This window comes from Halichoerus grypus, chromosome 5 (assembly GCF_964656455.1).
Source record: "Halichoerus grypus chromosome 5, mHalGry1.hap1.1, whole genome shotgun sequence".
NCBI lineage: Eukaryota > Metazoa > Chordata > Mammalia > Carnivora > Phocidae > Halichoerus > Halichoerus grypus.
In genome coordinates, this window is record NC_135716.1 from 180,590,433 (window position 1) to 180,617,806 (window position 27,374).

Below are 27,374 nucleotides of genomic sequence, written 5' to 3' on the forward strand. Positions count from 1 at the left end.
TGAGACTTGAACACAGGCCCCTGTCAGACCCTAAAGCTCACGCTTAACCACACTGCTGTCCCACCCACAGGATGCTCTGGAAACCCCGGCCCCGCACCGCCCCCGTTGAACGCAGCTTCCCCGTCCTCCTTACCTGAAACAGGAACCTCTCCAGATCGAGACACCTGAGACGGGGGGCGGCTCCCGCTGAACAGATACCCTGAGTCTGGAGAGGAAAGAGAAGGGCGACACGTGTCGGGCCGTGGTGACGACAGCCACCCACCCCCTCCATTCTCCAGTCCCCGCTCTGCTGACACTTAACCTTTGTCACTCACGCCAGGCTTTCACGAAAACACGCGCCCTCAACTGACTGCATCTCTCAGTGAGGAGAGATCCGCTTGGCCCGCTCTCAGCTTGCAGAGAAAGAAACCCACAGCGGCCCCTTGCCCCCATAGCTACTCCTTCAGCCTTCTGGGGTCCTCCCCTCCACTAACCTGCGCCTGCCGGCCGTGCTGCACCTCAGGGGGCACCGAACATGCTGCTTTTTCTCAGCCAAGTGCACCCCGAGGGCAGAGACACCCCCCCACGTATCCTATGTTCCCCCAGTGCTCGGCTGAGAGCTGAGTGTGCAAAGATCCAGCAGCCACCACGTGCCGTCCTGAGCGGTTGCTGTTTCACCACCCTTGGGGCTCCGAGGGTCCCTCGGTCACAGCGGCCGCCTGCCCCTTCCCCCACAAGGCCCAGGGACACAGACCCAGGTCAACCCGTGTCTGGGTAAGGGTGCCCGTGTTGCCCAAGCACAGAGTCCTTTCCAGAACCTGCTCTATAGATGCCAGGAGAGCAGTCTCTTTGCCGGGCATGAGCTCTAGGGGAGCAGGGATGAGGCTGGAAGCAGGGAGGAGCAGAGGCGAGTAGGGCGAGAGAGAGACAGACACACACAGGAAACGGGAACCTGGCCTGGCGCTTGAGCCCCGGACCACCGCGCCTCCTGGTTACCTGAGCCAAGGAGCTGCAGAAACTCATCCTCAACGCCCCCAGCAGGGAGACCCTGGGATCCCACCCGTCACCAGACATTCCGAGACCAGCCCGCGTCTCACAATTGCCCTGCTGTCCTTGCCTCCAGCCCCACAGGGCAACAGGGAGGCTGCAGGTCCTCCACGATGGGTGGGAGACCCTGCCTCCACGGCCTACGCCGGCTCTGGAATGCCACCCACCGCTCCAAGGTGCTGGAAATGGGAGCCCCCCAGCTCGGCCCCCCAGGGTCAGCGTGCACGGAGAGTCATCCCGGGAGCGTGGGGCCCAGGGCAGGGCTGCTCCTGGCGCCCTCAGCAGTCGGCGTGTTCCCTCCCCACGTTCTCTTCAAGGGCCACAGGGAACAGACAGGGACATCTCTGTTCAGGGGGAAAAGGAAAACCATCCAAGTATGAACTCGGGATATACGCAAAATGGCCTTTAACGGCCCTGTTCTAGAAGCTTCCCTGACATCATGCCCATCTCAGCCCTGAGGCACAGCCTCTGGCTCTAGACCCTCCCAGGGTCATGGGCTGGGGGCCTGCTTGGCTGCGCCCCGCTGATGGTTCTTGGCACTTCAGTTGCCCACATCAGGTGCTCACAACACCACCACGGCGCGTGTACCATCACCAGCCCGGCTGGTGATGGGGGAGTCTGAGCACCCCCATTTTGCCTCCATCAGACCGGCAGCTGGTGGGCTTTTCTCCAGAGGGAGGGGCAGTGGTAGGGAGCCTGGGGCTCACTTTTTCAACCCTGAGCTTGACTACAGGGGACAGGAGGGGTAGGAAGGTGCCCCTCGGAGGTCAAGTCCCTGCCTTTCACCCCGTAGACATTAACCGGAGGCATTTCTTTTTATTTTTTTTTTTAAGTAGGCTCTATGCCCAACGTGGGGCTTGAACTCACGATCCTGAGATCAAGAGTCATACGCTCTACTGACTGAGCCAGCCAGGTGCCCCAGTCATTTCATATTTTAAAGAGCAAAACAAGAGGCAGACTTCTCCCCCAGTCTGCATCTCTGTCCCTAAGACGGCCATCGAAGGCTCTGGCAGGACCCGAGGTGAGCTGGTCCTACAGAGGCCTGGGAGCTTGGGCCCGTCCCCACCTTGGCCCCAACCAGCCCCACCCTCATCCCCACCCAGAAGGCCTGATGGGACAGCTCCAGAGAACACTCTGGGGGAAGGGCCCAGCTGCTGGGCCTGTCAGGTTCCCACATTCAGGGAATTCCAGGGTCACCCCCACCCCCAGGGCCGCAGGCAGGGGATCAAGAACTCTGCTGAATGACCATTCCCGGAGGAGGGCAGCTCGCCCAGCAAGCCAGCTCACTTCTGGTTACACAGAACTATCTGGAGTCCGGGCGTCTGTATTTAGGGCAATCACACCTTCGGCCCTACCCCGAAGGCCTTGAACCCTACCCACCGTTATGACCCGTCCCTCCTGCGGTGTGACCCACCCTCTACCCAGGAGGATGCCTGAGCTCAGGAGCCAGATGACTGGGCACAAAGCCCAGCCTGCAGTGGGACCCTGGGCAAGTCACGGGGGGAGACTGAAGCTCAGAGGGGCATCTGACTGGAACTGGAGCCTCCAGCCCGGTGGAGCTGCTGAGGGGCTTAAATGAGACACCGACTGCAGATTATCAAGCCTGGATTAACCGAGATGACATCCACATTCTTGGAGGCTGCGATCCTGCCTCGTGGCTTCCCACTCCCAAACCTGCCACCCACGCAGCCAGCCCCCAGGACGCAGCCCGAGGAGGAGGCAAGCCCAGTCCGCCCAGGTGGCTTCCCAGAGCGCCGAGGGCCATCACAGAGAGCTTGCCAGGCTCCGAGGAGGAAACACTGGATTTAATTTATAACTGACTTCCCGGGAAGATTCTGCTGGAAAAGGTGAAGGATGAGACTCTCGGGACAGGGACCAGGTCTCAGTCATGCCAGGGCCCGCGTGCGGCAAGCACTCAGTAAATGCGGACAAATTTTCCAGCCCCCAAGATCTCAAAACAACGGCAGTGGTAATGACAGTAAGAGTGGTGGTGAAAGACAACGCCCAACGTGTGTGGATGTCTACCGAGTGCCCGCTGCCCTTCCAGAAGGTGCTTTGAATGTGTCACCTCAGTTTGCCACAAACACCCACAGGCAGGTTCTGCTACTAACCTCGTTTTCTTGGAGGGAAACTGAGGCTCAGAGGAGCGAGGCAGCTGCCGAATGGGCGCCCCAGGATCTGACCCCAGTTCCGCCTGTCTGTAGGGCAGGAGCTCTCGGCACCCTCCCGCCCCGCGCCCAGCCCCGCTCTGCCCGCCCCCGTCCAGCGCCTCTTACCTGCCCGCGTCAGGGAGGGTATGGTTCCCAGCGAGAGGGCCCGGCTGAGGCGGCCTGGCAGCGACGAGGGTGAGGCCCGTCGAGGAGACCGGAACAGCTGCTGGTTGGCGAGCGGCAGGAAGCCGGGTGCGGTGGGGATGAACAGAGACGGCGAAGGGCCCGCGCTCGGGCAGGGCACAGCCAGGCTGGGGCTCGCGGGGAAAAGGCCGGCCGCGTCGCGCGGGAAACACCTGCAAGAGCCCGTCGGGCACGGGAGAGAAGAGGAGGGTCAGCCCTGGGTGGCTCTGGAGGCTGCAGCCTCCGCCCAGGTCCCGTCCCCTGTCCCCTCTCCCCTGGTGCCAGGTGGGGCCGGAGCCGGGGTCCCAGGGAGGCGTGCGTTAGTTGAAGCAGAAAAGCAGTCCGACCACATTCACGCCATTAGGAGCGGGTGGCTGGGAGGAGCCAGCGTGACCCACCCCTCCCTGCATGCCCCCTCCGATCCCACCCACCCCTCGGCTTCACAGCAAACTAGTTCCACTACTAGTCTCGGTATTAAAGTGACACTGTCGCCCTTGCCAACCTCACGCCAACCCTTCGCCTTGAAGCAAAAATGCCCAACCCCGTGCCAGGCACTCAATGAAGGCCAAGGGCCTTGGGCTCCTGCTGGCCACTTTGTGCTCCGTGCCCAGAGCCTCCTGACAGGGCGGCTGAGCTCGGGGAGCCCCCTGCTCCCCAGGGCCCGGCTCCGGGAATCCCGCTACTGCTCTCTGGTCTTGGACACTCGTCTAAAGCCCCTTGCAGAGCGGAGGGGGAGGCGGCCAGGCTGGGGATCCCCGGGAAGAGGCTCTTGGGGGACACAAGCCTAACTCAAGCTTAGAAAAGACCGGTAAACGATCGCAAGGCTGCCCAAAAGACGGAAGGTGACAGTGTCTCTTTAACTCGAGAATGGGACAAATCACACAACAGGACCTGATGGCCCCAAGCCAGATTGTCAACCATGCTTCTGATTAAGGCAACCGATTACAGAGGGAGGAGAGGGACAGAGGCAGTTAATACATTAGTCCGCCGTCTGGACGGAGCTGGGGGAGGTCCAGCCTTACCTCAGTCCCAAGGGACAATTGGGGCCATGGACAAGGTGCCGATGGACGGGCAGGCTGGCTCAGGCCCTGCAGCAGAGCCGGGGGCCTGCTAAGGGACCCACCCTGCGCCCCTCGTGACCAAACGCTCAGGGCACCGCTAGCCAAACTACAGTCCACTTATTCCCCTATTTTTCACTCCCAGCCCTTGCTTTAAATAAATTCTAAGAGGCAAGTGTGGGGTCCACCGTTGCCCTCCTAGAGAATCATGGGACCTTTATAATGCTTTCCAAAGCGCCACGAGGCTACGTGGATGTCAGAACCAAAGGCGGGGCCCCCGGGTTTGGGGGACATCGGGAAATCGTGGCAGGAACTCATCAAGCCAATCACCAGAAGGATCCGGCCAACTCCAGGCTGGACGCGCCCACACTCCGCATGCTGACCTGTTCTGCCCAAGCCTGTCGGACACCCACCTCCTTGCCCCCCAGACACCTGAGAAAGGTTTTGTCTCTACACAGATTGATCTGGTGTTGTCACTGTGGAACTGTGATACCATGTGGCAGGATGGCACCACTACTGTGGGGGAAGAGCCAGAGGTCGGCGGGGGGGCACCTCACTCGCTGTGGGGGCAGGGAAGGCGCACTGGGGCCCCTGGTCAGCTTGCTCTGATCGCCCTGAAGTTCTGTCCCCTGCCGGGCCCTGCACCTCCCCAGGACCGGGTGGGGGCAGGGCACGTCTAGGCCTGTCCAGCAGATGGCAGCAGGACTCTGCATCAGGCCTCCTGTGCCCACCCCCTACCGCAGAGCCCACAGCGCGCCCCCCCCACCCGGGCAAGTGAGGGGAGAGGCTCCACGTCGGGCTGCAGGGTTCAGAGGTGGTCAGCTGTGCCCGGGAGAAGCTTCCAGGGTCTTTCCAGCTCTTCCCTGCTTTTCCCAGATCCTGCTCACACCTGGGGCCGCCCCAGGGCTTAAAACCCGAGTCTCTCAGCCATGTGGCACAGGAACTGTTCCCAATCTCTAATTCCACTAAGAACGCTGGCCCTAAGGAGCCGGTTCTTTGGCCCGAGCCCTCCTGCTGTGACACGCAGTGACATCAGTCACCTGGCAGATCCTCTGTAAAGTGCCAAGGGAGCCGCAGCCGGTCCCTGGGAACCTCTGCCAGGCTCCAGAGGGCTCAGAAGTATCGACGCTTCCTTTGGCTAGCAACCCTCCACAGCCCACCCTGCACCCTCAAGCCCCATCTCACAGAGGCCCTCAGCCCCGAATCCAAGTCTGTACGCTTACTGGAATAAATGGGTTCTGGGACGGGGCAGGCGGCTGTCCCATGTCCCATCTGACACGAAGGGAGCCGGCCGGTCTTTTTCGATCCAATCCCAGTCCGAGATGGGAACGGAAGGAGAGAAGGACTACATTTTAGGCAGCATTTTATTGAGACGGGGGAAAAGAGGACCTGGCAGGGCACGGAGGACAGCCGGGCCCCGAGCCGTTTGGGCCCCGCGTCGCCAGCAACCAAACCTGACTCCTGTGCGCATGCCTGTGCCCCGAAGTCCCCTGCCCCGGCCCCGAAGCCTCTGAAGGAACGTGAAAGAACAAACAAAAAAGACATGGTACCTGATGCCCGCCGGTAAAAGCAGAGCCCCGGAGGCATTTATTGAAAATACAGCATAAAAACACGACATCTACGGCCAGGAGTTACGGTTACAGCAAAGAGAGTCACCGGCCAATCCTCCGCAGGTGCGCTACACAACCAGAGAGGGCGAGCCACTTGGCAAGCGTCACAGACAGAAGGGACACGGGCTCCTCCCCGGGCGGGTGCGTCGAGGCAGTTGCTCAGCCCACGGTGGGGACCCCAGACTCGGAGAGAGAAGATAGCCAAGTGGGCCTCCCTCACGTCTTGGAGACAGTCACCCCGACCCCAGGTGGTCTGACAGTTGTCCCCAGTGGAAGGGACAGAGATCCGGGGTAGGGCGACACATTTCCAGTTAATAAGCCACGATCCCAGTGCTGCCTGCACTTCCTCAGCTGTTGCCAGTAAACATCAGAAGGTGCTGGAAATATGCTCCAAATAATGAACTTCAAAGGACAGACACGTAATTTTAAAAAGTCACACAGAACTCTAAAAAGCCCAGGAAGCCGCGCTCTGATGAGGCTCATCTCATGAGGGTGACTTCCCCCCACCCCCCCGCTAGAGGGCAGGAAAGACATCTGCTCAGCAGGGGCTCCTGGCCAGCAAGAGAGCTGGTTATGGTTATTATAAATAATTTAACTTAAATACACACATACACACAGATGTCCTGCTTCTACTCAACGCCAAGAAAAGCAGTAATTAGCATCACACTGTCCGTTTCCTTGAGAACGGGAGATTCCGGGTACGAGGGCACGCACAGCCAGACCACTGGCTCTCGGCCTGGTACCTGCGGCCTCCTCTCCCCTCTCGGGCAGACTGATGGGGGCGAAGGGACAGGCAGTGGGCCGCCCCCCCCCCCCCCCCACCGCCCAACAGCCAAGCCAGGCCAGCAGGTCTCGCTCCCAGTTCAGCCAGGCTCCCCACTCCTCCTTCCTGGTCAGTCACCTTGCACCTCACCCTCTGCAGAGAACAAGCCGAGCCCAGCCAGGCAGGGGCTTGATCAGGGGCCACACGCCTAAGGGGGCAGCTCCAGACCCACCCGGGTGCCAGGGCGGGGCAAGGGCTGCTGCACACGCATGTGAGTGGGGCGGGGTGGCTTCTTAGGACCCCGAGAGCATAGAAAGACTGTGACGGTGGGGCCCAGGCTCCATGAAGGGCCTGGCCAGGGTGCTCTCCGACCTGCCCCTCAGGCTCACATGAGCCTCACGTGCACGTCATCTGCTTTGCCTTCCCCCGGCTCCGATGTGTAAAGGGGAGTGGTTGGCATCCTTGGGGTCCCATCTGGAGGGGGACTGATGCTCAGAGTGATGAGTGGCAGGGCACACCGGCCCTGGCGGGAGTCATCAGAGTGCAGAATGCAGGACGGAGACGCCTTGGGCCGCCCACCTGCAGGGACAGCACTCAGAGACGGCACCCTAGGCTAACTACTTCCTCTGCACGCGGGTGGCACTTCTGTGTCCACAGTGTGTCCACGCCAAGGGCAGCACTCAGGGGCCCTGGAGAAAGGTCCACCTCTCATTTCACAGATGGTAAACTGAGGCTGGGAAGAGCCCGGGGCCTGGCTGGAACCAGCTAGTGAGTAGCAGGCGTGCTTCCCCGGGAGCGGTGGCTCTGTCCCCATCCTTCCGCCTGCCCCACAGGGAACTGGAACGCAGGAGCCTCAGTGGCCTCCACGAGCAGTGCCAGGAGCCAGGAGGGCAGTGACAGGCCAGAGAGGGATAAGATGACAAATGACCCAGTGTCACGTGTGTCACTCTTGGGCCCCTGCCCCGTGCTATCCGCAGGGAGCAAGAACTTCCCCCAGGCACCATACGGGGGCTGAGTGGAGGCAACGGGACATCCCAGGCACGGGGTAGGGGAGCGGGCCAAGAGCACTCAGGCCTCCACTGCCAGATGGGGCAGCCTTTGCTAGGGAGGCCTGCACCCCAGCCCCTGCAGGGGTGGGCGGAGGGCTCGGCCACCAGGACTGGGCCCTGGCTTTTAATGGCAGAGCAGCTGCGTCTCAGAAGAGGGAGCAGCACGTGTGTGCCCTGGTTCTGTCTAGCCCACAGCAGTGCCCAAAAAATAGATGAATAAAGAAAAGACTGCTCGGATCCCCACCTGGGTGAACTCCCCCAGCAGCCTGGCTGCTAAGAAGACACTTGCTGACCATACGAACAGCAGGATTCTCTACTGTCCCCCTCAAGAGCCTCGCCCCACACACTCATGGTCAGGCCCAGTTGGGACCCAAGAACTGTGTTCTCCATTCCTGGGGAAGGAGGCTGAGGGACCATGGGTCTCAGGAAGGCCTTGGAGCTGCAAGCGAACTGTAAACCCGGGGGTGCAGCCCTGTGTCCTCTTGCTTCCCCGGCTCCGCGAGGGTTGGCCGGACCACCGTCAGGCCCAGAAGGATGGAACAGGGAAGTGATGTGGGGACCGGGGTGGGGGGCTCTGCTCCGGCCCCTGCTCAGCAGCACCTGCCCACGCCGAGCAGCCCAAGGAGGCCATGCGGCAAGGGCCCAGCCCGCAGCCACGGTCACCAGCCCGAGCCAGGGGCTCAGGGATGGAGCAAAGTGAGAGGAGCGGCAGGGACCCGACGCTCACCCACGGTGTGAGAACCAGGGAAAGGGCGTGGCCAGGGTGGGGGCTCCTGGAGCTGCCAGCTGGAGGCCCTGGGTCAGAGGCAGGCCGTGCGGGTGCTGCCCGTGATCCAGTCTCGGGGCACTGACGGGGTCTTTGGCCAGAAAGACGGCGGCAGTGGTGGGCAGCTAGAGGGCACTTGGGAGGGTGGCTTGGTGGTGCCGGAAGGACAGGGGGCTCTAGGCTGGGCAAGGGCAGGAGTGAGGCAGGTAAGACGCAAGTCAGAGGGACCCTGCTCCGGGCCTGTCCGTCCGTCTGTCCTCCCCCCGCAGTCACTGCTGCTTCTCTGACCTTCGGGGCCGGAACCTCCGCGGGCCTGTCGCCTTCCTTGTGGCCACTGCTGCCGTGAAGCCCACCAGGCAGCACAGGGACGTGGTGCTGAACTTGAGCGTGTCCAGCCAGCCGGGTGAGGCGGCCTGCAGGTACTGCTCGGTCAGGTGCAGCCCCAGCAGCACGGCCCACAGGCAGGTGGAGAAGGCATCGATCCTCCGGAGCCTGCGGACAGAGGAGCGGCGGCGGTGAGGGCCCAGGGTGGGCAGGGTAAGAACATAGCCCCTCCTGCCCCTTCCAGCCTCCCACGTCCATCCCTGGCCCTGCTCAGAGGTCAGAGTCCAGGCCCAAGAGGAGAGCAGGGGCCTCTGACTCCCACTTCCCACACCCACACGCTACGTGACTCTGAATGGGCCTCCAGATCCCAGCCTGTAAAGCCGGCCTGAGGACCGTCCCTCAGAGCCGCTGGCATGACGCGGACACCATTCAGTACAGTCTCCAAGTGCACGGGGGGGCCAGGGACCCACCTGGTCCCCAACAACCGGAGAGGTAGGTGGTCATTACCACCCCGACTCTGCAGGCGAGGAGCCTGAGGGGGACAAGCATGCCAGGTGGCCGAAGCGCACGGCAGGGAGGGGCAGGCCAGCTCTAAGTGCCACCACTCCCTTGGGCAGGTCACACTGGTTTCCTCTGCCCCACCCCCCCACCCTGACTCCCAGCTGCCAGAGAAGAGGGACCATGTCTTGTTCCAGCCACACCACGGAGCTTTTCCTCCCACCGAGTCCCGCCCCGCCTGGCTCCACACACACCTGATGCGACCAGCCAGCAACATGGCCAGCAGGCAGGTGAGCAGTCCCAGGGCCACGACGCCCATCTGGTGGCTCTGCCCGAAGGCCCAGGCCTCGCGCAGCTTCTCTGCCGCGTGCTCGGGCAGCAGGCCCAGCAGCTGCTGCCAGCCCTCGGCCCCCGGGGCAGTGCTGTTGTCGGGTGCGGCTGAGCCATTGCCACCGGGCGGCAGGGCTGGGGGCAGGGTGGCCTCTGGGGCAAAGGGGTTGCTGGTGCCATAGAGCGCAAGGGTCAGCAGAAAGGTACAGGCCAGGAAGGCGAGGGCGCGGAGCACGATGACCTGGACTGGGGCCTTCACCGCGGATGAGAAGCTCTGAGGGACCAAGAGAGACTGGTTAGCGAGATGGCCAGCACCACCGACAGCCATTCCCAGTGCCCGCTCTGCGTGGGGGTCTGGCCAGGGCCCCAGAGCACTTGCTGAAGAATCCACCTGGTTCCAGGGGCGCCTGGGTGGCCCAGTCAGTTAAGTGTCTGACTTGATCTCAGCTCAGGTCTTGATCTCAGGGTTGTGAGTCCAAGCCCCCCTTGGGAAAAAAAAAAAAAAAATCCACCTGGTTCCTGATGGTCAGAGACAGTGTCTTTACTGGGTCTTAAATTCTTACGTACTCCCAGCTGTTTCTAGGTTTACTGCTGTGTTCCACCGATCTGTCTCCTTTCTCGGCCTTCATCCACCGCGGAAGTCACTATGCTGGGTAGGCTACTGCTCTGCTACGTTCTTTAGAGAAACCCTTTTGATATCACGGTGACCTGTTTTTTCTACTACGTTTTCCATTTTGTCAAGTTCTCATCAAAAGTTCCTATCATGCTCTTAACTACACACAGAGATAACTCAGGCCAAAATGCAGTTAAAAGAACCCAGCAATAAGTTGTTTGGTCTAGGAACACGGTGCTGGGGAGGAAGGCCAAAGGTCAGAGTGTCTGGCTTCCGGCTGTGCAGAAGTGCGCGTGGGGGCCGGGGCTGTGGCCTTGTGGTCAGGGGCCTGGGTGCAGCCTGGAAGATTTCTGGGGTGGGTGGTTTGTTTTGTTTTGTTTTAAGATTTTATTTATTTGTCAAAGAGAGAGCACAAGCAGGGGGAGCGGCAGGCAGAGGGAGAAGCAGGCTTCCCGCTGAGCAGGGAGCCCGATGCGGGGCTCGATCCCAGGACCCTGGGACCATGACCTGAGCAGAAGGCAGACGCTTAACCGACCGAGCCACCCAGGCGCCCCTGGGGTGGATGGTTTTACTTCTAAATGCACCTGCTTCACGTTAGAGTTTTTAAACCAGAACATTCCATCAACCCAGTATAGTCATAATAATTAAAAACACTTTTAGCAAGATAGTCCCGGGTTCAAATCCTGGTGCGCGGCGCCCTGCAAGTTAGTTAACTCCCCACGTTTGGTTTCCAGCTGTACCCGGGGGTCACGGGGCCGAAGGGCAGACCCACCATGAAGGGTGCCGTGGGGGACACATGCCGGTGTCGGGGCAGCAGCACGTACTGCAGGGCCCTGACAAGCCCCCGCTCAAGAGCACAAACACAAATGCAACACGATCCTGAGCCACTCTTCCTGGGACCCCTGCTCGGGCTGAGGACACGAGGGGGCCTGGGGACAGGTGGGGATGGGGACAGGGTGGGATGGGGCCCCCGGGAAGGCTCTCGGCTCTGAAGAGCTGCCCTCCACGCACGGGGTTTCTTGCCCCACTCAAAGCTGTGAGCCCCCGAACGCAGCGGGGGGCCTCGCTCCAACCTGCGTGTGCGTCTGGTCGGCCTCCCGGCGCCGGAACTGGTGGCTGAGCAGCAGGGCGCGCAGCTGGCGGTTCTGGTGCTTGAGGTAGTACTCGACGGCTGCCTGGCAGGGCCGGCACAGCTTGTACGTCTGCTCCAGGTGGTGGCGGTACACCTCGATCTCCTCGTCGTACCTGCCCTGCGGGGGGGGTGGGGGTGGGGCACGGCAGCGGCTCAGCGTCCTCGGGGGCGACCCGAGCAAGGCGTCCCTGCGGGAACCTGCTTCCGGCGGTGCCCGACCGGACCGACGGCCCACTGCCTGCGGTGATGCTGGCGCCCGAGCGGCAGGCCCGGCCCAGAAGCCGGCACACGGCAGGGGCCCACGGGCGACGGGCCTCTCGAGCCAGCTTCTGTGGCCGCACGGGAGGCACCGGAGGCCAGGGGCTCGGGCCGTGGGCCCTGCTTCAGGCTCCACTCCTGGGCTCCGGGAAGGCAGGTGAGTCACAGGAGAAACAGCTCCAGGCTGACACTACTTAGATGCAGACAGAACCACCCAGAGGCAGGGCCTGCCCTCCCCCGAAGACCAAGCGTCCAGAAAACACTAGCGTTAAGGGCTTTCGTGGGAGCTGGAGGGTCCTTTGGGCTTCAGAAAAGAGCCCAGATTGGAGTCTCAGCCCTCCTCCCTCCAGAGATGCAGCAACATACCTCCCCTTCCCCAGGGGAGTCAAACATTGCAGTCTGCAGTGGCCAGGAGACTTATCAGTTTGGTCTCTCCCTGGGACCGAATATGCCAGAACGACTGCTCTGGTTGCCAAACTGCACACGTCTTCCCTCCTTTATGCAGGTTTCCCATCTCCCCCCTGCCCAGCCACGGCTCCGTGCTGTACTCCTTCCCGCCGGCAGAACCGTGGGAGAGGTGGGCTCTTCCCCAGTGGTCAGCGAACCCCCAGACAGGGCGAGGCCTGGCGGTGGGCAGGCAGCTGGGCCGTGCCAGCTAACCAGGCCTGCTGGGCTCCGCGGCGGGCCCAGGGCAGGCGAGCTCCTAACACCGGGCTGCTCGGCGGCACCTAGTTTCCTCTCCCAGAAGCCGGGAGCGTCCTCCGCCAACTCCAGAGCAAACCGCCTGCCCAGCCAGTGGACAAGACTGACCCAGGGACACGGATGCGACGGCTGCGACAGGGCCCGCGCGGGAGCCCAAGGACCCCCCCCAGCCCCACACGAGGACAAACCCCTCTGGCAGGCGCCGGGGTCCCCACGAGGTGCCCAGGCCGGGAGCCCCGACGGCTGCAGCCACACGGGGGGAGGAGGGGGCCCCGTGCGCGCCTCCCCCGCCTGGCGCCCACCTCACCTCGTCACGCGGCGCGAAGGCGGCCAGCTGCTTGATCTTGGTGGTCTGGTGGTGGCTGCACCTCCGACACAGCAGCACCTGGCTGCTCACCCATTGCTGCGGCTGCGCGGGCGCGCGGGGGCCGGGAGCGCTGCTCACCACGTGGTTCAGGTGCTCCAGGTACTGGGCGGGGATGGGCTTGTTGTAGTCGCCGTTCTGGGGGCGGGGGGGGGGGGGGGGGGGACGGGAGTCAGCGGGGGAGCCCAGCCCCGCCGACGGGAGAGCAGACGCCCCATCCGGCGCCACTCCAGACGAGAGGTGGCGAATCTCATTACACGCCGCGGCGGGAGCTTTTCTTCCGAAGAGACTTCACGTGGAGCCCCCAGAGTGCAGCCTGCCCCCCACCCCGCCAACCCGCACCCTGCGGGCTGGCCGCCTGGGTTTGTGCGTGCCGTCTTCCCGCAGCAGAGCCCGGTGGCGTGGCAGGGCTGGGCGGTCGCGGCCGAGCACGGCCCACGGGGAGCCTGCCGACGCCTGGTCTGACGCAAGGCAGGCAAGGGGCTTCGGAGCCAGAACGAGCCGGCTGCGGACCCCGAGCCTCCACCTGCAGCGGCGTGACCCTGCCACCCCGGCTCCCTGGGCCCGCACCTCCTGGAAGCCGTTGTACTGCTCGCAGTGCGGACAGTCCCAGCAGTTGCGGTTCCCGTACGGCACGACCGTATCCTGGTTGCAGAACCAGCAGTTGACGATGGTGTGCGTCGGCTTCATCCTGTGGACGAGGACAGGGTCACGTCAGCCAGAAGAGCTCTGCCTCGTGTGCTACGGGGACCCGAGAAAGAGCACAGGAAGCAGGACGGGGGACCCAGAGCCGCAGACACAGCGGGCTGGAGGAAATGACTCGGCGAGGGGCTTGGCTGCGTGTTGAGGGCTCACCAGGAGGACCAGCAAGGAGGCAGAGGCAGGGTCAAGCTTCTCCTCAGGCCACAGGCTCCAGCCCCCACCCCACCCCCCACCACGGGGACAGCTGAAGATGCACCAGACCCTTTGGCTCCTGCTGGTCTACGTGGGAACCCAGGGCCACCAGCTCCCGGCGTCCTGGGGCTCAGGCAGGGGGAGCAACAGGGGGCCAGGCCCTAGGACCACCCTCCCGAGGCCTGCAGACCCTGGGCCTGTCCCTGGGCTGTGGAAACGGTGCTCCTCTGGGAGTTTCCAGATGGCAGGAGCCTCCTGTGCTCCACAGATGAAAACCCCAAGAGATGGAGGCCGAGGACACTGAGGGGCGGGGACTAGAGACAGCTGCTCAGACTGGAGCCAAGCGTCCCTGCTGGGGGGGTACAGGGCAGGCAATCCACAGTGGCCCTGGTCGGCCACACATGCGGTGACAGGTGGGGTCTACAGGATAATCCCGGCCCAGACACTGGGGGATCTGTGCTCTGGGCCCCTCCACCCACCTCACTGGCTGTGGCGGGGGCCGGGGGGAGTAGAGCAACTGCTCAACAAACCCCCCAGTCCCAAGGATCTAGAAACCATGTAGGCAATGGGCAGCAGCTACTTGAGCCCTGGGGTCCTGGCCTCACGGCCCCTGTCCCCCCCACCAAAGGCCACCTCCAGCTCTGGGGTACTGCCTGGGCCCCTGCTGCCGTGGGCAGCCACGACCTCGCGCTTCCTCGAGCCAGAGGCCCTGGCTCTGCCAACTTCTAGATGTGAGCCCCAGGAAGCTCCTTCTCGCCCAGCCGGGCCTGCACCTGCCAAGTGTGAGCGATCACAGAACCCGTGCATCCGTGTGTTACGATGATCCGAGGACACGAGACACATAAAGGTGCTCTGTAATGCAAAGGGCCAGCTCGGTCACTCTCCCGTCCCTGGGCTTGCCAGGGGCCTCGGAGGAAGTTCCTGGATCCGCAGCTGCCTCCTGGCCTTGCCCCTCCCTTGCCCCCTACTGGGCATGGTTATGAGGTTAACCATGGGCAGGTTATGAGGGTTGTCCAGGCCTCAGTCCAACCACCTGCCACCTGGGGACAAGAGCATGTCAAGGGTGGGAAGTACCGAACAATGCCAGCCTAAGTGCCTAATAAATGGTCGTGAGGGGCGCCTGGGTGGCTCAGTTGGTTAAGCGACTGCCTTCGGCTCAGGTCATAATCCTGGAGTCCCAGGATCGAGTCCCGCATCGGGCTCCCTGCTCAGCAGGGAGTCTGCTTCTCCCTCTGACCCTCCCCCACTCATGTGCGCGCTCTCTCTCTCTCTCTCTCAAATAAATAAAATCTTTTTTTTTTTTAAAGATTTTATTTATTTATTTGACAGAGAGAGAGAAAGCGAGAGAGGGAACACAAGCAGGGGGAGTGGGAGAGGGAGAAGCAGGCTTCCCGCGGAGCAGGGAGCCCAATGCAGGGCTCGATCCCAGGACCCCGAGATCATGACCTGAGCCGAAGGCAGTCGCTTAACCGACTGAGCCACCCAGGCGCCCCAATAAATAAAATCTTTAAAAAAAAAAAAAAATGGTCATGAGGCTGGGAAGGGGTTGGGGGAGAGGAGGATATGCAAGGAAGGGCCCCAGGGTACAGAGGGCACCCTGCGTCGCCCCCAGCAGCCACAGCAGCACACACCCTGCCCCCGTTCAGGCCAAAGCCCTCGTGATGGACAAGGGACCGCCACATCTTGTGAACAGCAAGAGGCCAGAGCAAGGCCTCGAAACGGCCCCGCCGCACAGCACGGCGATCGTGGCTGTGCAGTGTGGCCTCTGGGCAAAGTCACCTACCTCCTGGACCCTCCACTGCTTTGGGGATAATGGGGATAACGATAATCCTTGCCCCAAACGGAGGCCACCAAGAGGATCAAACCAGGGCATTTAGGAAAGCGCTGAGCCTGGCAGGTGGTTGGCGCAAGGCCCTTGGACAGCTTCCCTGGGCTCCGCGCAGAGAGCGGTGGGAGCGGCGCCAGGCAGGGCGAGCGGCGTGGAAACCCGCCCCGCCGAGATGCAGGCACTTGGCTTGCCCTTTGCTAACTTGTACCTGCTTTGCAGGTGTCTCTGTGATGGCGCAGGCCGAGAGATCTCTCTCTCCTGCCCCCGGGGCCCCCCCCTCCTCACCATGGGCCTCCTCTACCCCCCAAACCAGGCCACGCCTGGCCTCTGGAGAGAAGCCAAGCAGAGGAACCCGCAGCCTCAGCATCTAGGGCGAGCCAGGCAGGATGTAAAGGTGCTGGCCCTGGGGACCCACGCGGGCGAGCAGGACCTGCGGCTTCGGCCCCAGGGAGCCCCCGGAGCCCCTCCTGCCCCAGGAAGCCACCATTTCCACTCCGAGCCTCCAGCTCCGCTGCTCAGGAAATGAGCCCGGCCTGGAAGCGGGGGGCGGGGGGCGGGAAGGGGAGGCGGGGGGATGAGCTCTGGTCCCTGGGGCCAGCCAGCCGCTCTGGCTCCTGTCACTCTCATCCGTGGCAATCCCTGTCCGGGGCGGGGGTCCCCCGGCCACCGAGTCCTCCCCACAGCTCCTATGCGGCCAGTCCTCAAAGGGTCCAGGGCCCGGGAGCGGCGGATGGGCCAGTGGGCACTGGGGTGCTGGGCACGAGTGTCAGCCCGCCACCAGCGCCGCTCCTCCCAGGGCTGCACCCACCTCGGCCTCCACCAGTACCTGTAACAGGCCCGACAAAGGAGTGTTAGGGTCTCTATTCTGAGCCAGCTTAGCACTGGTCCTGCTCTTGCCCAGGGAAAGGCGCCCCCCAGGTCCCCTCCTGACACCTCCAAACCCCTTCTCCTCAAGCCAACAATCCCCATCCCAGGGAGGCTGTAGGACAAACCACTCTGAGTAGTGGACGAGGTCTAAGGGAGTAAGACAGCCTGTCCCTGTAACACAGGCAAGAGTGAGACGGGCCGTGGTCAGGCCGCCTGAGGGAGGAAGGCTGGGCCCCAGCAGGGGGGCAGACAGGAGGGTCTAGAAGGGTCCACCCAGCTTCTGCTACCTGCGAGCCGAGCTCCTGGGCTCTGCTGGAGCGAGAGGAGGCCTGAAGCAGCCAGGAGCAGGGTAGGCCCCTTGGGAGAAGCAAGGGGCGGCTACATGCTCCAGACCCACCCCTCCACAAGCGCTTCTAAACACACAAACTGGGGGAAAAAAGATGGACACGTGCTCTCAACAATGGTATCACCCCATCAGCTGTGATGGACGTTTAGTTAGAACGAAGCTCATGCCCTGACATTTCCTACAGATGCGGCGGGGGCGTCTGTCCTAGGAGTGAGCCCACCACTCTGAGGGATGCAGCTCTGCAGCCTCGACACCTGCTGGGAGCCTGGCACCGTGTCACACAGAGGAGGCCCAAGGATGGGCCTTCATCCCTATCAAGCGGGCTTAGCGTCTGGGGAAGACTCGTGTCCACCAGGCCCCAAGAAGCGCCGAGCCTCCCCTGAGAGGGGCCGGCCGGCAGCTTATGACTCTGGGCACTGCGTGCTGGCTGCATGAAGTCTGGCAGACGGGCTCTAGGAGAGTCAGGCTGGTTCCCTCAGGAACCAGGGGCAGGGCCCCAAAAGACAGCACAGGACAGCCTCACAGGTGAGGGGGGGCCTTGCTGGACACCCAGGTGGCTCCTCACTTGCTCCTCTGTGCCCCGCGTGCCCAGCACATGCCGCCCTATCCGGCCGGGAGAGTCCGAGCAGGTGCCCCCGGGGGCCGCAGCACCACAGAGCAACTGGGTGCCTCCAGGCCTCCCGCCCAGCCTCAAGGCAGTCCTGCCAGCACCCAGCCAGAAAGGCCCCAAATCCACCTCCCTGGGGGCAGACCTGGCCTGGGGATGGCGGACTGCCCTCCTTCCCCTCAGCACGACCTGGGTTTCCCGAGCACACGCTAGGCTTGCAGGGAGACAGAAATGAGCAAGGCTCTCCGCTTCTGACCTGGACAAGAGGACAAGAACGACAAGTTCACAGGGCAGCTGGTCACAGATGTCACAAGAGGCCAACACACAGAGCATTTGCCGTTACCCTAAGGAACGGGTCTGCTGGTCAGCAGGGCACAATGAGCAGATGGCATTCGAACAGGCGGGGCTGCTGGGCCGAGGGGGGAGGGGACACCCAGCGTGCATCCAGGGAGTGGTGGCCCCTCAGCTAGCAGCCGGAGTGTGTGGCCAGAGGTGGGCGGGAGACAGGGACTCTGGACGCCAGGATGAGGCTCTGCGACTTAACCCGGGAGGCTGCTCTTCTCCGTCTCCAAACCCCAGAAAGGAGATAATCCAACAAACACCCATGGGTGCCACGGGAGGCCCCTGAGGCCCTGAGCAGGGATATGCTGGCAGAAGATAAGATCCTGGACACAATGCGGAGCAGCAGGGTCCGGAGATAGGAGTCGGGTGGGGGCAGGAACAGGCAGCCATCGCGAGCGCCTGGAGGCAGGGCAAACTAGCCCCGGGAAGCGGAATTCAGGCTCCCAGCCCGTGCGGACAGTGGCGGCCTGCTGCGCGTGCTCAGCGAGGACCCAGAGTGTGGGGCTTGGTTAGGAGCTGAAGGGCTAGAGTGGATCTGCTGTTCAACAGAGGCAAGAGGAGGGCATGAGCCCAACCCCTCTGAGCCCCGGTTCCCTCATCTGGAGAATGGGTTTCTGGAGGGCGGTGGTGTGCAGGGACTACCGCATGTCAGCACCAAGTTACTAACAATCCGGGCAGGACTGAGGCTCTGGGAGGACTGCAGCCCTTCCGAGAGGCGGCCTCTTCCCCAGGCTCCCGGGTCAGTCTGCCCTCTAGGTCTCCGCCACCTCTGTGCTGAGCCCACTAACACCCCACCCGCCCAAGTCGCTTTCCAGAAACAACTCTCCTCACACGCCCTCCCCCAAGGGTCACTCAAAACCCATGGTGCAGCCAAAGCCAACGTTCCTCACTGTCACAGCGTCCTCCCTGCTGGAGGGAGAAGGGCTCAGTCTCTGCAGGGCTGGTCTTGCTTCTGGAGCAGGACAGTGACCAATTTACGATGCCCAGACAAAAGCCAGTGCTTTTTGAAAATCTCAGAGCATTCTGGGAGAGGTCTGGTCCTTCTCAGCCCAACCAAGAGGTCCCCATGCCACACCATGACTCTGGTGTCATGCTGCTGGAGTGAAAAGGCCTTCCAGGTTCCCTCCTGGGTCCCCTTGAACCAGCTTGCCCAACACTGCCCCGAGGCTCCAGATTCCTACCTCCGGGAGAGGGGAAGTTGTGGCTAGCAGCCCAGGAGGGAAGAAGAGGACCCCTGAGAACAGCCACAGCTAAAGACACAGGGGCTTGAGGCACAGTGAGCAAACCCAGTCCGAATTCAGCCACACTAACACACACACCTGAAGCCTGACCCAGGCCCCGATCCTTGGTGTACCATTCCCCACCCCAGGGTAGCCGGCAGACAGCAGCGTCCAGGAGACAGGCCGGGCCCTGGACTCCCCTCTGCTGTCCACACCCTCTGGGAATCTGACCAAACTGCCACGTGCCCCTGCACCTCAGTTCCCTCATGTATAAAATGACCACTTTGAACCAGCTGGTCCTGGAAGCCCCTCCAGCTTCCCGAAATTGGGCAGGAACTGGAACACTGGGAGACGTGCGGTGTCAGGGACCCCTTGAATCAGAAGCTCCTTCGATCCCCACCTATCCTCCCCTGGGAGGCCACCCCCTCCTCAGCCTGCCCGTCTGGCTCACCCTGCAGACACAGCTGATGTCCCACCTACCCTTCCTCCTCCAGGAAGCCTGTGACTCAGTCGCCCTCACTTCTTTCTCCCTCGGGTGAGAAGCAGCACATGGTGGCGGTTAACGAAGAACCACCAGACTGCCCAGGTTCAAATCCCAGCTCTGCCACACCTGCTGCTGAGTGCCTGCAGGCAAGTCCTTCTCTTCTCCTACCTCCTATCTGAGCTTTGCGGGTCCCTTGCTGAAAGTACACACCCACCCACTCTGTCCCTAGGATGTGTTCATAGCCCTGTCTTTTTTCCCTGTCATCTGCCGCTGGACCAGATGTGGACACAGCTGGGCTGCCCCTGAGGCCCTGCTCAAACAAGAGGCCACTCGGCTTTTATCCCTGACCACGGAGGCCCCTCAGAGGCCAGCTCTGAATACGGGGGTCAGCATGATCTTTGAGCGCTGCCAGGGCTGGGGCAGCCACGGAACCAGCTCAGCAGCAGCAGCAGCAGCAGGAGGCTCTCCTGCTCCCGGAGGTAGTGTACCCCAGGGGTTAGCAATGCAGGCTCCAGGCCCAGGCGGCTTCAGTTCACACGGCGGCTCTTCTAATTAATGACAATTTACTCAGCTCTTTTGTCCCTGGGCTTCCTTCTCTACGGGCTGCTGGGGTCGTGACTCTGACTGGGCCCCTATGAAATTAGACCAACGCCTGAGACAGCGTACGCCGACCAGAGAGTGCCAGCTAGCATCAGTCCATTCCAACGTGTGCCCGCGGAGCAGGGCTGAAGGCGGACGACAGCGCAGTGCCATCTCGGCGGCTCTCTCCCGCAGGGAGCCGGGTGTCGGGGTGGGCGTGGGGCGGCCCCGCAGATCCCGCGGCTCGGCAGGCACGCGTCTCCGCGGGGGAGGAAGTTTGTAACCCACGCGCTGGCCGTCCTCGCCCGCCCCGCATTTCTGGGATCCCCGAACCCACTCCCCGGCCGCTTGCCCACCACGAAGCTGCCCAACCCAGCCCCCAGGGGGACGCGGGCGTGCACAGCGGGTCCCGGCGCGTGGGCGCACAGGCCGGGCCCCCACCGCCACGCCGCGGCCTCGCGGGCAGGGAGGAGCCGTGCGGCCCCGGAGCGGGCCGGGGCGGGCGGAGGGCGGCGGGCCGAGGCCGCGTGGGCCGCGCGCACTCACCTCCGCGCGATCCGGTAGAGCAGCACGCCGGCCGCGGCGCACGCCGTGACCCCCAGGCCGCCGGCCAGGCCGGCCGTGGGGCAGCGGGCCAGCAGCGCGCGCACTCCCTCCATAGTTCCCCGCGCGGGCGGCGGGCAGCGGGCGGCAGGCGGCGGGCGGTGGGCCGCGGGGCTGGGGTCCCAGGGCCGCAGGCGGGACGCGGGGCGGCGGCGCGCGCCTCCTCGCGCCGTGACCTTCGCCGCTTTGTAGCCGGCGCGGGCCCGCCCCCTGACTCGGCGCGCTCCCGCCGCGCAGCCAATCGGGGCTCGGGGCGAGCCCGGGGGGCGGGGCGCCGGCGGAAGCGGCGGCACCGGGCCGCGCGCGCCCCCCCGCGGCGGGAGGTGGGAGGCGGCGAGGCGCCCGCCCCCCCCCCCGCCCTCCTCCGTGCCCGCCGCCTCCTGCAAAGTCCGCCAACCTTAGCGCTTCGGGGCACAGACTGTAAGTAGTCTTTTCTCCCTCTAGTCCGGTCTGCCCAACGCTGGCCAAGACCAGCCTGCGCGCGAATAGCTGTTTTGCTGCAAGTTGCAGCTTTTTAAGCCACTCCATTAAACAAAGTAATAGTTAATGGAGACAGGAACGTCCATCCACAGGGGCGAGGTTGAACGAATCACGGGACAGCTCTACCTCGGAACTTCGGAACGTAAGGTGGGAGCTATGAGTATTGGCCTGGAGGGAGGATACTGTTCAAAAAAAAAGGGGGGGGGAACATGCACACTGATTTTGGGAATAACGAAGCTTGAATAAAGACACTCCTAGAAGGTGTGTATGCTTGTAGGAAATCGAGGACTGTTAGCGTTGAGCTGCAAAGTTACCCCAGGGGTCTGGATTTAGAGAAGATTCACTTTATGCCAGTTTCAGTATTATTGGCTTGAGCTAAATTACTTTCATAACTAAAAACAAAAAACCCAGCTGGTTGTAAATATTCGTATTCAGTTATACATGTCTCAGTGTCCACACTTTCCCAGCGTTTCTGAGGTCAACATTGGAGTTCTTCCTGTGGTGGACAGTGTCGGTGTGGGGTCATTTAGCAGCAAATGTTACCGTTGTTTCCTGTTGCCAATTAATCTGTCCTGCACCCTAGTCACCGGCATTTCTAGGAGCTGCAGAGAGGGCAGGGAGCAGGGCACAGGACCCAGGGGCTGGAGAGGGAGGCTGCTGCTGTTTCTTCCACGTGGGTCAGAGCCAAGGCCTCGCTTTGACTGTGTTGCTGCTCTCACCACAAATGCACAAAGAGCAGTGAAACCTCCTTTATAATGTGTGGCACTGTATTTAAGTACCATTTTCTTTCCAAGTTAGATTCAGAGACTGCACGATGTCCCACTAACAGGGTGGCCAACAGTGTCCTGGGGGTTACACTAGTGTGATCTCACCTTCATCAGTGGTAGTGCCTGTGGGCTCGTGATCCTTGAGTGAATGGAATGGTTTGCTGGATCTTGGCTTCGGTCAGACCATTCCACAGGCTCAGATGCCCCCTTTAGCTTATATTCATCTACCCAACACGCACTACAAACCCACTACTGGCCATTTTACAACTTACCATCTCTCAGACCTCAAACAAGTCATTAAACCTCTGAGCCTCTCTTATTTGTAAAATGTGGATTATGGTAATACCTGCCTCACGAGGTGGTGTCAGAAATAATTTCCATGAGGGTGCCTGGGTGGCTCAGTTGGTTAAGCGACGGCCTTCGGCTCAGGTCATGATCCTGGAGTCCCGGGATCGAGTCCCACATCGGGCTCCCTGCTCAGCAGGGAGTCTGCTTCTCCCTCTGACCCTCCTCCCTCTCGTGCTCTCTCTCATTCTCTCTCTCGCAAATAAAAAAAATAAAAAAAAAAAGAAATAATTTCCATGAGAAAATACAGAACATCTGACACAGTGTTTGGTACTTCAAGTCTTATATGTATGGCTACTTAAAAATAATGAAATCCCAATGACTGAGCTTGTGCGCAAGAGAGAAATAAATCATGGGATCTCCCCATGGACAGCTCAAACAGCGACAATTCCCATTTTAAATCTGACAAGCCACTTTATGGTTTCCTGCTTTTCTTCCTACTTCTGGTGCTCACCTTTTTCATTTCAATGTTCTGGTGCAGAAGCAATCAGAGAACTAAATGATCCTAGGTCAGCATCAAATTTATTAATTCAAGAATGTAGAAATGAAAATTATTTTCAAATAATTCTCATACCCAATTAGCAAATATTAAGCAACCTAATTTTTTTTTTTTTTTTTTTTTAAGATTTTTTTATTTATTTGTGAGAGAGACAATGAGAGAGAGAGAGCATGAGAGGGAGGAGGGTCAGAGGGAGAAGCAGACTCCCTGCCGAGCAGGGAGCCCGATGCGGGACTCGATCCTGGGACTCCAGGATCATGACCTGAGCCGAAGGCAGTCGCTTAACCAACTGAGCCACCCAGGCGCCCCTAAGCAACCTAATTTTTAAACCGTCAAATCTTGAGGAAAAATTCAGGTTCTAATATGAATACTAAAATAGGAAGACGCTGCTAAACGCCACTATCAAACAGTTAAACCGAGCTCCTGGAATAGAAATCTCTTGACTGCTATGCGGTTTACAAGCACTGATGCTTGACTAAAGTGATTTACTTGGACTTCCACACAGTTGTTACAGTTTAAGCAAATTCTACCAGTGAGCTCAAGCACACCAACTAACCTCCTTCATGCCTAAAGATGAGCAAAATTAAACTCCATTTAAATACAATTTGAAAATATCCTACTCTCATCCCCAGTGCATCTGCAACTGAATCTGAAACTATAATGCATCAGTTATTAGAATCCAGTATCTTTCTAGATATTCAGACTGAAAACTAATCTCAATGGACAATAAGCAAATTCCAGTGGAAGAGCTAATGCAAGGCCATCCGTCTTACCTGCTTTCTGCATTATCTTTGTCCCTTATTAAATTTCCTTTAAAAGTGGGGAGTGATGGGGTGTGGTTAAAATTCTGGTCATTTGTAGGCTTTTTTTTTTTTTTTTAAACATTGAACTAGGGTATTTAAACACACCTCCTGTGAGAATAAAAGTGAACTCTCTGAGAGGTGGGCAATCAACCCTGTGTCACCTCCCTCTCCGCAGTGCTATGGACCCAAGAACAGGGTTAAAGACCTGACAGGAAGGGTCTATTACTCACCCTACTCCACATTCACAGCTGACACTTATATAAGGTACCTGGGCTTGACCAGACTTAAACTTCTGGAAATAGGTCCAGGAGTAAGACAATCGGTGAATAGTTCATTAAAACTCCTACCTTTGGTTCAAACTGGGGATAAAGGATAACTTTAGAAAGATGTTTACAGTTTAAAATATTTAGTATCAGAAAGTTGTACTTATTTTTTTTTTAACTCAGCAGACTGAAGGCTTAAATTATCAATCTGCGTGAGACTTGGAAATGTACAGATAAGAAAAATGGCTGGGAAGTCTGTCCCGGTCCACCCAGTGCCACCAAAATGTGACACATCTTACCTGTTCAGCGGTGTAGTGTCACATGAGACAATAAGTTGTATTTTGATTCTGCAGGTTTTCTCTGCATTTCTAGGGTCATGTTTCACTAAAGTACTTAGGAATAAGTTTACAGCACAGTGAACATAAAAGAGGACACAAACCAAATTTATACTTAAATTAAGTAGCATGATTTAATTTAGCTGCTGCTTAATCCTGAATCCTCTTAAGTTAAAAAAACAAAAGTTATAATTAACTATTAACGTTAATGAATTTAAACCTTCCAGAAAACATGAATCCAAAAGGAAATGTCCAACGGGTGATACAGGCCACATATTTTATGGCCTTTCCTGTTTCAGTCTCAAACATTCTAAACATCAATGGAAAAAAATTTTCTCTAGAGTTTTTCAATTTTATTCTTCTAGGGCACAATTTTCTGGCCCATTACTGGGTACGGTCTTCTAACAGGTACACAATTAACTCATAGGTAGACAACACAATGGCAGTATTTGGTATCTGCCGGATGAGCTGGGCAAAGAGTCCTCTATAGAAGGCAAGGTAACCTTCTTCCCGGAAGACCAGCCGAGCAGTCTGGACAAAAGACTTGTACTTGGTGCCTTCCTCCCGGAGCCGTGTCCTTATGACTTCTGCAGACAGAAACACATACTTTATGCTACAAACGAACTGCATTACCAAGTGATACAATGAGAGAATTCAAAGCACACAGCTCTGTAACCGTCAATGTACATCTCTGGCTATTTGCCATCGGAGTTCTACTTGGACAGCAAAGTCGCTTAGGGACAATGAAAAGTTGCAATCTTTTTAGAACATTTTCTAACTCTGGGAAATGGTCAATTAGGGACATTACATATACAGACAAAAGTACAAAGTAACTTTTAAGGGACTGTAAAAGCTTACTTTGAATGGGACTTCATTTTAAGATAGTTTGTGGTTTTCTACTCCCAATTAAGCAAACGCTGTAATTTCACTGAAGGTGTAATTTGTATTAAGCACGGCAAATCATCAACAAGATTTTCTTTTCATGTACTTGCCAACTTCCTCTCCCACTAAAACCCTTCTCCACCACTCTCTCCAGCTCAAAAGCTGCCTCCCACATTTTCAAACCTTTGCACACCTGGCCCTCCCTGACGCCGGCACCCCCAGCCTGACACCTGTCACTGCCTGGCACGCTCCCATCTTCCCCACCCCACGGGACGCAGCCCAGCCTCTTTTCCCTGAGCCCTGGGGAGCCGCTTAGTGTCCCAGCATGTGACAGGGGCTCAATTACCTGCTTTGGAGCTGACCACGTACATTCGTCACAGCTGACAGCGCAGCGGGCTTTTGGAAACAAAACCCGTTTTGCATGGTACAATAAACTAAGCTATTCTTTTTTAAAGTAGGTCAGTGGATGGGGCGCCTGGGTGGCTCAGTTGGTTAAGCGTCTGCCTTCGGCTCAGGTCATGATCCCAGGGTCCTGGGATCGAGCCCCACATCGGGCTCCTTGCTCGGCAGGAAGCCTGCTTCTCCCTCTCCCACTCCCCCCTGCTTGTGTTCCCTCTCTCGCTGTCTCTCTCTCTGTCAAATAAATAAATAAGATCTTTAAAAAAAATAAAAAATAAAAAAATAAAGTAGGTCAGTGGAACATTAGGTCTCTAATTCCTTAAAAAATAGACTTAGCAAAGTAGCCTCACTCAGCACTCCATTCAAAGTGGAAGCTGAGAGATTTTTTTTTTTTTTTGGTTGGCACTCACACCATTTTTTTAAATTGAGGAATTTTAAATAAAATCCAGATTTCTGGCTTCTCTGAAAACACCTGAAGTTCTACAACAGAGGGCCCACGTTCTGCACAATACGTTTTGGCCACTAGTAGCTGGAGCTGAGCCGAGCCGAGCGCCTGCCGCTCCCATAACCTACAGACGGTAGAAGCCAGTTCACCTGTACTCCGTCACCTTGGGACCTGCGGACACTGGCACCGCACTGGGAGCTGCAGAGGTCTACATACACGGGCCGTGACACGAACCGCACAGCTGCTTTACTGTTCTGGAAGAAAAAGCAAAACATACCGTGCGGATAAGCGATGCAGGAAGCACATCCCTTAGAAATCGCAGCAGCTGCCATAAGTCCAAAAAAACTTGGGGAACTCTTCTCAGTCCCGTTTGTAGAAGAGGCTAATGGAGCTTCTTTCAGATACTTCTTCAAACTTTCATAAATAGCAAAACAGATGATAGTTTCTGAAATTCCAGCATACGAGGCCGTTAATCCCCTGTAGAAGCCACGGATGCCTTCTGTCTGGTAAACATAGCGAGCACACTGGACTGTGTTCATCTGCTTAGAGCCTCTCACTCTGTGTAAAGATCAGTGAAGAGCTGTTAAAATCCACACTCAGGAGGAGCTGGGCTCAAATAAGCGTTAAGTATAAAGAGAAATTGTACGGCAGGTGAAATACGTCTTCCGTGTCCTGTGTTCAGCTGAGCCCAGGCCCACCAGATGGGGCACCTGATAAGCCCCAGAAAGTATGTGCATCTGTACCCAGAGTCATGAAAACATGTCCATAGCCTCTGACCTAACTTTAGAAAGAGCCGGACGGAGGAAGATGTTCATCACAGAGGAAAATATAACTGCGATATAATCAAAACAGTCAGAATATCTAAAAATAGGAATAGATAAGTAAACTATGATACGCACACTAGGTTAACATAGTTGAGAAGGCAGTCAACTACGTGGAAGTGCTTGCGTGGAAAGCAGGACGCAATTATACGGTGAGTATAATTACAATCACGGCACAAATGTGCTTTCAGAAAATGCCGAAGGAAAAGCCTCACCAACATTCCGCCTGGGCAGTGAGCGCGAGGTTGTTTACACTAGTGAGCTTTCTTAACTCTAGTCTCCAGATGGTGTGTTTTGATTCCATTATTTCTAAATTTATGGAATGATAAACATCAAATAAACTACATAAGAACTAATAAAAGGCTTCAGGCTCACTGCTCCTGGCTGGTGATGGGAAGCATCCTAAACTGCCTGATGCGGAGGGAACCCCAGGGCCTGACAGCGTATCCACTGGTCTGCACCACGCAGTCCTCCCTCGGCGCTGAAGCCCAGCGCGCCCCTTGCTCCAACCAGTCACAATGGGCTCTCCCCTTCTTCCTTGTGTCTTTCCGAGGCTGCTTCTCCACACCCTAGCTGGAGCGACCTTTCTAATACAGATCTGACCACACCACTGCCCTGCTTATAAGCCTCTAATGTAGAGTTTCTCAATCTGGGCACTACTGACACTTTCCACCAGATGATTCTCTGCTGTGGAAGCTGTCCTTGCATTGTAGGATGTTGAGCAATACCCCAGCCTTTA

General features: G+C 58.8%; 2 protein-coding genes and 1 long non-coding RNA gene across 5 annotated transcripts in view; 1 reads left to right on the forward strand and 2 right to left on the reverse strand.

Moving 5' to 3' along the window:
• Nucleotides 1-4,623, forward strand: part of LOC144381990 (uncharacterized) — a 5,084-nt gene extending 461 nt beyond the window's left edge. The window contains exon 3 of the long non-coding RNA XR_013448391.1: nucleotides 71-4,623. This is a non-coding gene — a long non-coding RNA (uncharacterized LOC144381990). The remainder of the gene's footprint in view (nucleotides 1-70) is intronic.
• Nucleotides 1-20,785, reverse strand: part of TMEM201 (transmembrane protein 201) — a 25,444-nt gene extending 4,659 nt beyond the window's left edge. The window contains exons 1-8 of one of the 2 annotated variants that reach the window (XM_036090535.2): nucleotides 20,540-20,785; nucleotides 13,397-13,517; nucleotides 12,770-12,964; nucleotides 11,444-11,620; nucleotides 9,682-10,031; nucleotides 8,894-9,097; nucleotides 3,303-3,532; nucleotides 134-205 (exon numbers count right to left, since the gene is read on the reverse strand). In XM_036090535.2, coding sequence (XP_035946428.2) covers nucleotides 134-205; nucleotides 3,303-3,532; nucleotides 8,894-9,097; nucleotides 9,682-10,031; nucleotides 11,444-11,620; nucleotides 12,770-12,964; nucleotides 13,397-13,517; nucleotides 20,540-20,652 — 1,462 coding nt within the window. In that variant the 5' untranslated portion in view covers nucleotides 20,653-20,785. Of the gene's footprint in view, nucleotides 1-133; nucleotides 206-3,302; nucleotides 3,533-8,893; nucleotides 9,098-9,681; nucleotides 10,032-11,443; nucleotides 11,621-12,769; nucleotides 12,965-13,396; nucleotides 13,518-17,513; nucleotides 17,717-20,539 lie in introns of those variants that run through there. The other variant, XM_078073810.1, reaches the window with a different exon arrangement.
• A 3,411-nt stretch (nucleotides 20,786-24,196) lies between these two features.
• The window catches only part of SLC25A33 (solute carrier family 25 member 33), a 35,174-nt gene continuing 31,996 nt past the window's right edge, over nucleotides 24,197-27,374 (reverse strand). For both annotated transcript variants that reach the window (XM_036090485.2, XM_036090484.2), the window contains 2 exons: nucleotides 26,092-26,372; nucleotides 24,197-24,675 (listed from right to left, as the gene is read on the reverse strand). In XM_036090485.2, coding sequence (XP_035946378.1) covers nucleotides 24,473-24,675; nucleotides 26,092-26,372 — 484 coding nt within the window. In that variant the 3' untranslated portion in view covers nucleotides 24,197-24,472. The remainder of the gene's footprint in view (nucleotides 24,676-26,091; nucleotides 26,373-27,374) is intronic.